The sequence below is a fragment of the Podarcis cretensis genome (genome assembly GCF_951804945.1).
Source record: "Podarcis cretensis genome assembly, chromosome: 14".
Lineage (NCBI taxonomy): Eukaryota > Metazoa > Chordata > Lepidosauria > Squamata > Lacertidae > Podarcis > Podarcis cretensis.
This window is the reverse complement of record NC_137183.1, coordinates 4,635,052-4,645,920: the sequence shown is the minus strand read 5'-3', so window position 1 is coordinate 4,645,920 and position 10,869 is coordinate 4,635,052. Positions and strand designations below refer to the sequence as shown.

Here is a 10,869-nt window from a genome sequence, read left to right as displayed (position 1 = left end):
TATGAAGCGAATGCAGGCTGCACAGCTATCGCTGCGCTCAGGAGCTTTGCGTTGCTTTCGCTGAAGCCAGGAGAGCAAGAGGGATTGCTGCTTTCGCTGTGGGGTGATCCCTCTTGCTGTTCTGACTTTGCTTCACTGGAGAGGTGTTGCGCAGCTTTCCCTCTCTGCGCAGCGCCTCTTCGGCGAAGCGGGAGGAGAAACAGAGCCCCTTCTGTTTCTCCTCCCGCTTTGCTGGAGAGGCACTGCACAGGGAGGGAGAGAATATTTTTTTTTCTTGTTCTCTTCCTCTAAAACTAGGTGCATCTTATGGTCGGGCGCGTCTTATAGAGCGAAAAATACGGTATATACATTTTGTTAAATAGCAAGCAAGTACTCTGCTATACATAGAGTCAGTTTTCTGGTGTACTGTATGTGTGTGGCTATGTTAGTGTGTTATAGCAAATAAAAAACAGAGTCTCATGACACCAAATACAGATTAATTGTGGTGTAGCCTTGGCAGGAATGGAGCCCAGATTATCAGATACATGAAGCCTGATTACGCAGGGTCAAGTCCACTGATGCATCTGCCAGAATATATACAGTGGTACCTCGGGTTACAGACGCTTTGGGTTACAGACGCTTTGGGTTACAAACTCTGCTAACCAAGAAGTGGTTGCTCCAGGTTAAGAACTTTGCCCCAGGATAAGAACGGAAATCGCGGCAGCAGCAGGAGGCCCCATTAGCGAAAGCACGCCTCAGTTAAGAACTGTTTCAGGTTAAAAACAGACCTCTGGAACAAATTACGTTCTTAACCCGAGGTTAGTCCGGCCCTCTCCTCCCTGGTAGAGTCAACATGTTTTGCACTACAGCTTCCATCAACCCCAGTCAGCATAGCCATGGCTGATGGGAATTATAGTCCAAAACATCTGGAGAACTCCAGGTTGGGGAATGCTGTGTTCAAGACTCAGGTATGTATGTTCTCAGAATAAGTCAGAAGGGTACCAATGTTTATTTTATTTATTTTGAAAAATTATGTGCAGCTTAATTACAATCATCTCTAAGTGGTGTACAAAGAGATCACATAGATGAGGGCTGGGAAGCCTGTGAGTTGCAGGACTTCCACTCCTCAGCCAGCATGGCCAATGGTCAGGGATGATGAGAGCTACAGGTTCTCCTGACCCAGATCTACAGGAGCAGAAGCTGTCTGTGCAAGTGTCGGAGAGGCTCCCCAACAGGCAGAAATTCAACTTGTGCAGCTGTTCCCTTCACAGAGATACAGTCCTGGGGAAAGCTTACCTGTTCAAGTTCTGCCTGTTACACTGCTGTTAAAAATGGCGCAGGAGCTCCAAACGCCTCATTGGAGCCTCAGCTCATCAATATTGCGTGGATATATTGGGAAGAAGTTTTGTTTTTGTTTTTGTTTTAAAAAGCAACAAAACACAGGCATCAAACTGAGTTTTGGGAGATGGAGGGAGGGAGGGAGGGAGGTAGGGAGGGGGGCCCATCCCACCCACCACCTACTGCTCCCAGTGACAAGCTTACATATTCTGAAGGGAACTCTGTCTGCATTCTTTGAATCAGAGTAATGAAGACTTTGGGAAAGGGAGAAAAGTGTTATTTTGACTTGCATAATTCAGGATGTAACAAGAGCCTGTGGCAGTTGAGAGACTCAAAATACAGTTGTGCAGTTGCTACTGTTCTTCCAGGTATGTTAAATTAAGGTTGAAATATTCCTTAAAACCAGAAGCAAATAAACAAACAAAAAACACCACCGTGATCTAGAAATGAAGTTTTCATTGGAGGCTTGCTTTATTTATTTATTTATTTATTTATTTATTTATTTACCTACCTACCTACCTACCTACCTACCTTTTTGGGAGGAGTAGAATTAAATGATCTTGCATTCCCAATTTTCTTACTTTTTTCCTTTGAAACGTTGAAGGCTTTGCAGCTACTTTGATCACTCCTCTTTCACAGAGTCTTCATGTCTCTGTGTTTATTTTTATTTTAGTTTTTGGAAGAGGGATGATATAAATCTCAAATACACTCATTTAATAACCACTTTTTAAAATATCCTAGGCAGGGATCCTGCGCCTTTAACATCTGTCTAGCAGCCTGGTGCAATGAAGGCAAAAGCTGCACTAGCTGGATTTCTGGCTGCCATGCAAAGAGGCCCAAGACCTCAGTGGATTACGTCTGTGATTCTTTCTGCACTTAGCTGGGAATAAGCCCCACTGAACTAAGTGGGGCTTACTTCTGATTAAACATGCATCAGATTCCACTTTACACCAGAACTTGTGGCCTTACAGATGATAGGTAAAGGTAAAGGTACCCCTGCCCGTACGGGCCAGTCGTGTCCGACTCTAGGGTTGTGCGCCCATCTCGCTTAAGAGGCCGGGAGCCAGCGCTGTCCGAAGACTTCCGGGTCACGTGGCCAGCGTGATGAAGCTGCTCTGGCGAGCCAGCACCAGCGCAGCGCATGGGAACGCCGTTTACCTTCCCGCTATAAAGCGGTACCTATTTATCTACTTGCACTTAGGGGTGCTTTTGAACTGCTAGGTGGGCAGGAGCTGGGACCAAATGACGGGAGCTCACCCCGCCGCGGGGATTCGAACCGCCGACCATACGATCGGCAAGTCCTAGGCACCGAGGTTTTACCCACAGCGCCACCCGCGTCCCTCTTACAGATGATACTGAACTACAGTACAACTCCCATCATTCCCAGCCATCACTGACTTGGGCTGATGGGAGTTGCAGTCCAGCACTAGAACAGAAGAAGAGCTTGGAACTTGCTTGAGGACTTGGTGCACTAGAGCAAAAGGATACTGTGGAGTCAGAAAAGGTTCAGAGAAGAACATTCACAATGATCAAGGGAGATGGAGCGCTAAGGATTTTTTAAGCTTACAGGAAAGGTGAGTGAGAGGTGACATGCATGGCATAGAGAAAGCAGATACAGAAAAGCTTTTCTCCCTCTCTCATGAGAACTGGACATGCAATGAAGTGGAACGTTGGAAGATTCAGGGCAGATAAAAGAAAGGACTTCTTAATGCAGCGCAGACAAGACTTGGTCCCTCAGGAGGCAGTGACGGTCACAAATCTTATGGCCATCACCAAATTCATGGGGGAGAAAGCTGTCAATGACTACTAGTCATCAGCTAATGATGCTTCTGAATATGAGCCAGGAGGGGAGAGTGGTCTTCTGCACAGAGGTTTCCTAGGCTAGAGGCATCTCACGGGCCCCTTTGAGAACAGGATGCTGGACTGATCCAACAGGCTCTTCTGACATAGCAGGAGAAGTGAATCAGATGAAAGGTCCATTGGGGCTGGGGAAACTTCCTTAGCTCTAGGGCACATTCCCTTGTGACTAACCTTCCAGGTGTAGGCCACACTACCAGGGATTTTTTCCCCAGCTGGAACTCAGCAGAACTCAGTTCTGGCACCTCTTAGGTGGGTGCCGTTGTCATTATAAGAGACCTCCGAGTACAGGGCAGTATATAAATTCAATAAATAAATAAAATAAATAAACAAGGGAGGTGTTCATGGTGAGTTCCAGCATCCCTTTTTCTAGAAAAATACCACTGCACACTACTCTTGGTGGGGTGGGAGGGAGAGGCAAATAGATGTGTCTCTTATCTTCATACTATACTGTACTCCAGAAACACCAGAGGTTTCTGCAGCCCCACGTCACTCCATCCAGAAAGGAAAGGGGAATAATTTTAGGTAAAGGACTTAGATTTCAGCTACTCCAGGAAGATGTGGAGCAAAGGCAGTGAGGGGTGAGCTTGGCATATGTGGCATTAGGGGAGACCCAAGGCCTGAGAGAAAGGACTGGAGGGGGACATTCATCCCTCCCTCTGAGACTCTGGTTCCCAACCCCTGATTCATTACCCACATTAGCCAGTCAGATACCGCTAGAAAGTCCACAAAGAAGCTCCCCACTCACTGTCCAATTCCATAGAATTCAAGCTGCAATACTGTACTGCACCAGAAAACAAAAGTTGGGTGGACACTCCTTCATTGGAGGTTTTTAAATGGAGGTTGGATGGCCATCTACCCAGGATGTATTAGCTGTAATTCCTGTATTGCAGTGGGGAGTGAGGGGTTGGCTTAGATGACCTTTGGGCTCCCTTCCAACTTTACAATTCTATGCACCAAAAGAACCAATGAAAATGCAATCAAAAATCAGTATTTCATGTGGATGTGCCATGGGCCTCCTGAATGAGGTTCACAGTTTGGGATCCCCTGCTACACCCCAGGGCTAGGGCTCCTGTGGTCTTCCAGACTCCCTTGGACTGCACATCCCATCCCCACTGACCAGAAACAGTCCTTGGGCAACCTGGTTACAAAGCTTTGCTGAAGCAGGGCCCATCCAAGGCAGTCAATTCCATTGTCAAAAAAGTTTTATTTTAAATATTATTATTGCACAACATCACAATTTGAATTCTATGTAATTCAGCAACTTGGGGGGGGGGGAAGCCTGTGGACTTTCCAGAGGTATCTGGTTGGCTGCTGGAGGAATTGTGATGTTAAACTGACTCGGTGGCTGGGATCCACAACCTCAGGGACCCCTCAGGGAGAGGGGTCAATACGGCCCTCCATACCTCTCTATCAGGCCCTTGGAACTCCCCTAATGCCACACACACATACACTTGTGCCAGATTGCATTCCTTTCTGCACCCTGGAGTACTTTTGGCTAGCTGAAGTGTGGACTCCTTCTCGAGTTTTGGAGGTTCACTCCCTGACACCTCCAAGACTAAGAAGAAGCAGAGGGCAGGTGATGGGGAGGTGGTGGTGGTGGATTGGGCAGTTGGAGCAGGCAAGCTAGTCCTGGGAGCTGCACGGGGACCAATGACCTGACTGGATCTGAGGAACCCCTCCCCCCAGTCCTTAAAACGTTTTCGCTCAAAGGGCCCATTTCCTCGAAAGCAAAGACCAAACCAGAAGGGGCCAGAGGAGCCCAGATGCGCGACAAAAGCCCATCCAATCCAGAAGCCCAGGATCTCTTGTGGCGCGGGGAGGGGGGGGGGCGTTGGGAGGCGAAGGCAGCCCGGCAGCCCAGCAGCCCAGCGGGTTCGAGCCTTGCCTGGGAAGGGGCTGCGCGCGTCTACACGGGAGTAGAGGGGGTGGGAAGAGCGAGCGAGCGAGCGCAGGGTCCCCGTTAAAGCTCTCGCTAGCGCTGCTTGTGGTCACAGCCAAGCAAGCTCGTCTCCCATCTGGCTCAGCCTCGCTCCGCTCTGCCTCTCCCCGCCGCCCCCCCCCCAGCATCATTCCCGTTTGCAGCCTCCTTCTTCTGCCCCCTCTCCGTCTCCCCCGCCCCGTCCTGCCGGCCCAGGGAGCCACCCTGGCCCAGCCGCCGCGGCCGCCCCCCCGGGCGCGCTCGCCGTCTCCGAAGCCGGGCCGGGAGGGGGCAGAGGCGGCGGCGGCAGCAGCAGCAGCAGCACCAGCGCCAAGGCGAGGCGGCGCGATCGCCCAGCCAGAAACATGGAGTCCGCGCCGGCAGCCGCCGAGCCCGCCGCCGCCGCCGCTGAGCCGGGCTCCGAAGCCGCCGCCGCCGCCGCCGCCACGGCCGGCGCTGCAGCCCGGGATCCCGCGGCCGGCGCGGAGCTGGCCCGGAAAGGAGAGGCGCCGCCGCCGCCGCCGCCGCCGGCTCCCAACCGCAGGCAGAGCTACTCGGGCAGCAGCAGCAGCGGCGGCGGCGGAGGAGGTAGGAAAGCGGAGAAGGGGGAGGGGAGGGGAGGGGGGGGAGAGAGAAGCCACGATTGCGTCTCCTTTCAGTCTCCAGATATGTATATAAGTATGTGTATATATATATGTGTGTGTGCGTGTTTGTATAGGGGTGTGTGTACAGTATGTATATGTGTGCACATATATATATGTATATGTATATGTATATCTGGTTCGACATGCTACCTTGCAAACTTTTAATGGATTTTTGTTTTTTAAAAAAGAAAAAGAAACCACAAGCCTTTGCTTCCATGACAAGCCCGGCCTTTTGGTGGGAGGAGACTCCGAAGGCCCGTTCACACGTTCCCCCTGCTTGGAATGTTTTTGTTTTCGGAACTGGCCTGCCTGAAAAGGCGCGCTTGCCTTTCTCAGCACGTGTCCCGGGCGAGGCGCGGGAGGCGAAGGGCCGGGCTCGTCTTTGCCGACGTGCACGTGTAGAGGCGAGGACGCGGGACTGGCCAGAGCAGCAAAAACATCGCCCCGCCGGAAAATAAAAGTCCCCAAATGCCATTTTGGGTCTGGGCTTTGGGGTGTGGGATTTATCTCCCACAAGGCAAAGAGGGTTTCAGCCCCAAGTCAAGGAATCAAACACTTTGGATTGGCAGGTGCTTCTCCCTCTCCCTCTCTCCCCCACTCCTTTTTAAATATAGGTGTCTGTTTTGTTCCATTATTAAATGGTGGACAGAGTTTTGGAGGGGCGGGGCTGGCTTCTTGCGTGGATTCTTCCTGAAGCGTGTTGATGGAAGCGTTCAGACGAGCTCGAGCAGCTCCGTGTTTGCACACTGGGGTGGTGCAGTTGTTTCCTTTGGAGTTGTTGTTGGCAGGTGGAGGCCGTTGACCTCTCCTTCCTGGATCTGGCAGGAGTCCTCGGCTCGCCTCTCCTTTTTGAACGTCCCGCGTTGCGCGCTTTTCTCACGGTCTGGAGGCGAGCGCAGGTCAGGTCCTCTTGACACGTGCAGGTCACGCGAAGTTCAGCGCCGGGCGGACGGCGGCTTCCCAGTCGGGGAAACAAAAAAGACCTCGCGGTTGCTGATGGATGCGCGGGCGCGCGCGCGTTTAGCAACACGGGTCTACCTGGCTTTTTTAGAGCAGGGAGGCGAGCGTCCCCCTTTTCTGCTTGGCGTGCCAACGCTTAAAGCCCAGAGGACTTCCAGAAACGTGGATTTGTGTGATCTGCTTTCTTTGTAAAACGAGGACGGTGATGATGAAGGATTACCTCTCCTCTGTAAATAAAGTAGGCATGCTTGCTCGAGAGGAGAGACGCGGAACCGATTCACCCGGTTGTGAGAACGTAGCCATGCTTGCCTTGCTGTGCCAAGCTACAAGTTGGATTTAGCAAGCCCGTAGCTCGAAGACTGCTTCTGTCCGGGGGGGTTATTATTTTGGAGGCGGGGGAGCTGTCGGCGCAGCACTGGAGACAGAGGATCTGGGCTTGGAGAGGGAAGGGGGCTTGCAAAGGCAGGCTAGTGCCCCTCTCTCGACGCTGCTCAAAATATGGCTGATCATGTGCGCTCCAATATTATTTGTTGTTGTTGTTTGTTCCTCCCAATTTAGGCCACGCCTTCCATTCCGAGCAGCTTCCTCCTTGGCTGGCGATCCCCGTACAGCGGGCGGGGGGGGGGTGCGGGGCGGAATAAAAGATGATAGACACCCCTTGAAATCAGGAGTGCGTGCGTGCGAGTGTGTGTGGGGGGGCAGTTTCCCGAGATTTTTTTAATGCAACTCTAGGGAGTGGAAGAAATGTGTATAATTATATTTGCAATATGTATATATAGAGAGGCATTTTTTGGCATTTGCATGGGGCCTTGGGATGGTGGCTTCCACCAAAAGGAATGTAAAAGCTGGTTACATAACAACGTTAATCAGAAACACTGGCGAAAATGTGTCTGAGGAGAGCCAGATTTTTTTTTTTTGGGGGGGGAATGTTTACGAAGCGGCAGGACTTTTGCTGTTATACAACCTCCCTTTTTTTTGCTGGCTCCATCCCTCCTTAACTTTCTCTGCTTAATCCCACCTTATTGTTTACCCTGGAATTTTCCTCCCCCTCCCCCTTAAAGAAGAGAGCCGGGAGTGAGAGAGTGAAATCTACAGTGTGCAGAGAATACTCCTGCACTTCTCTCTCTCTCTCTCTCTCTCTCTCTCTCTCTCTCTCTCTGCACATCTCTGTTTCCTTCCCAGCCTGAGCCATGCAAGTCTGTGGGAAATTATGTAACCAGAGTTGAAGTGTGTGTGTGCCTGTTATTATTGCCATAGAAATAAAAAATAGGCCTGGGAGAAGGAGTAGAAGGCGACCTCGACAGTTGATGGCGATGGCGACTTGTGCTCCATCCTTATCACGGTGATCTTAAACGGTTTAGGCTTTTGAAACTGCTAACCTGCTGACCCAAATGTGCAGTGATGCTGCTTTGCTCTCTTTCTCTATCCTCGTTGTCCCCCGCCCACCCCCAATCCAATTGTAGAGAGGATTAAATCAGGAGGGAAAGTGAAAATGTACACAGGCTCTCTGTGTGTGTCTCAGCACGCAAGCACTGCCCTTATGTAACAATCTGAATGGAAGTAACAGGGTGGGGGGGGAATACGTAAGTTAAGGGGACCGGCTGAGTTCAGGGGCGGGAGAGCATCCACCACGGAAAGCCTTAGCTGAGGGTGTGTGTGTGGGGGGGTGCAATGGGCCTCCTTTGTGGATGGCAACACTGAGCAAAGCAGGAGTGTCTCTGCTTTTGCAGGAGTTCTGGCTCCTATGCTCAGGAGAAGGGAGATGTTTGCAATGGCTGTTATGATGATGATGATGTAATAATGGAGTTGGCAGAAAATAATATCTGCTTCCAGTGTGTAAAATGGTTGGAAAAGTGGAACTGGCATTTCCTTCTAGCATAACATCTGCAGCAGAGCTGGAAGCTCATTGACTCTCTGAGCAAAGGCTTTGTGGATGAACGCTGCAGCTGCCTGCCATTTGATATCCTTAGGGGTGTAGTGGAAGGGGAACCTGACTCGGGATTTATTCAGAGTGGGAGTGATGTCATCTGCCAGAGTGCTGGAATCATTGATGAAGTCTCCTTGCTCCAGCAATTGAATGTAGTGATGAGGAAGCTTACAAGTTTGTGACAGGGTTAGCATAGTTTTCTCATGATGAGAAAAATAACCAAGCAGGGGGGCTAGATACTGCTTTTCTTTGATGGAGTTCCTACTTCAGGTGAGCAGTTTAACCAGTAACATTTCTTCACAAGATTGTATGCATTTCTAATCCAAAGTTAAAGTCTGCATTTCAGCATTTGACTCAATGTGTTTTACAGGTTGAACCTATGGAGTTGGATAAGTAAGCAAGACTGAATTCAATGGAGCTTAGCTCTAGGAAGCTACACATAGGGTTACATTCATGCTAAACTTCATGAATTTGGAATATTTATTTATTTGGACACTAAGATCCAACTCCAAGGGCCTTCTGGCTGTTCCTTCACTGCAAGAAGTGAGGTTAGAGGGAAACAGGTAGAGGGCTTTCTCAGTAGCTATGTCTGTCCTTTGGAATGCCCTCCCATCAGATGTAAAGGAAATACGTAAACAACTACCCAGTATTTGACTTTTAGAAGACATCCAAAAGCAGCCCTGTATAGGGAAGTTTTCAATGTTTGATGTCTTACTGTGTTTTTATTTGTAGGAAGCTGCCCATATTGCCTGGGGTAACCCAGTTAGATGGGCAACATATAAATAATAAATAATAAAATTGTAGAATTGTAGACTTGGAAGGGACCCCAAGAGTCATCTAGTCCACCCCCCCTGCAGTGCATGAATCTCAGATAAAGCATCCATGACAGGTGGCCATCCAACCTCTGCTTAAAAACCTCCTGAGGGAGACCATTACACTAACCAAGAGCTCTTACTGTTAGAAAGTTTTTTCGTATGTTTAGTCAGAATCTCCTTTCTTATAACTTGAAGCCATTGCCTTGATTCCTACCCTCCAGGGAAGAGAAAACAAGCTTGTTCCCTTTTCCATGTGACAGCCCTTGAGATATTTGAAGATGGCTACCATATCTCTTCTCAGTCTCCTCTTTTCCAGGCTAAACATGTTCAGCTCCAACCGTTCCTCATAAGGCTTGTTTTAAAAACCCTTGAACATCTTGGTTGCCCTCTTCTGCACACATTCTAGCTTGTCAACATCCTTCTTAAATTGTGGTGCCCAGAATTGGACACAGTATTCCAGGTGTGGTCTGGCCAAGGCAGAGCAGAGTGGTACTATTACTGTACTTCCCTTGATCTGGACGCTATAGTTCTGTTGATGCAGCCTAGAATAGCACTAACTTTTTTTTGCTGCTGTATCACACTATTGACTCATGTTCAGCTTGTGGTCCACTAAGAACCCTAGTTCCTTTTCACATCTACTGCTAGTAAGCCAAGTGTTCCCCATCCTATATGTGTGCAGCTGGTTCTTCCTGCCTAAGTGCAGAACCTTACATTTGTCCCTAATGAAATTCATGTTGTTACCTTGTGCCCAGCTCTCCAATCCACTAAGGTCCTTTTGAATTCTAATTCTGTCTTCTGTGGCATTAGCTATCCCTCTCAGTTTGATGTCATCTGCAAATTGGATGAGCATCCCCTCAGTTCCTTCATCCAAGTCATTTATAAAGACATTGAACAACAATGGGCCCAGGGCAGAACCCTGCGGCACCTCACTTGTCACTTTTCCCCAGGATGCTGAGGAACCCTTAATAGGTACTCTTTGGGTACAGTCTGTCAACCTGCTACAAAGCCATCTAACATTTAACTGACATTTTATCAGCTTCCTCACCAGTTTCCTCACCAGAATATCACTTTGTCAAAAGCCTTACTGAAATCAAGATACACTATGTCCCTGATTCACCAAGTTTGTAATTCCATCAAAAAAGAAATGAGGTTTGTCTGGCATGACTTTTTTTTTTTTTGAGAAACCTATCCTGGGTCTCAGTAATCACATCATCCCTTTCTAAATGCTCAGAGGTCAACTGTTGAATTATCTGTTCTAGGACCTTCCCTAGTACTGTTCTCAAGCTCACCAGTCAGTAGTGAGCTGGATCTTTCCCCCCTTTTTGAAGATGGGGACAACACTTGCCCACTTCCAGTCTGTAGAGACCTCACCTGTTCTCCCAGAATTCTCAAAGATCATAGACAGGATCTAAGATTACATCTGCACGT

At 49.2% G+C, this 10,869-nt stretch overlaps 1 protein-coding gene across 3 annotated transcripts in view; it reads left to right on the top strand.

Moving 5' to 3' along the window:
• The first annotated feature begins 5,264 nt into the window (after window positions 1-5,264).
• The window catches only part of RORA (RAR related orphan receptor A), a 384,947-nt gene continuing 379,342 nt past the window's right edge, over window positions 5,265-10,869 (top strand). The window contains exon 1 of one of the 3 annotated variants that reach the window (XM_079953332.1): window positions 5,265-5,683. In XM_079953332.1, the coding sequence (XP_079809458.1) occupies window positions 5,461-5,683 (223 nt within the window). In that variant the 5' untranslated portion in view covers window positions 5,265-5,460. Of the gene's footprint in view, window positions 5,684-5,738; window positions 5,774-10,869 lie in introns of those variants that run through there. The other 2 variants (XM_079953331.1, XM_079953334.1) reach the window with 2 other exon arrangements.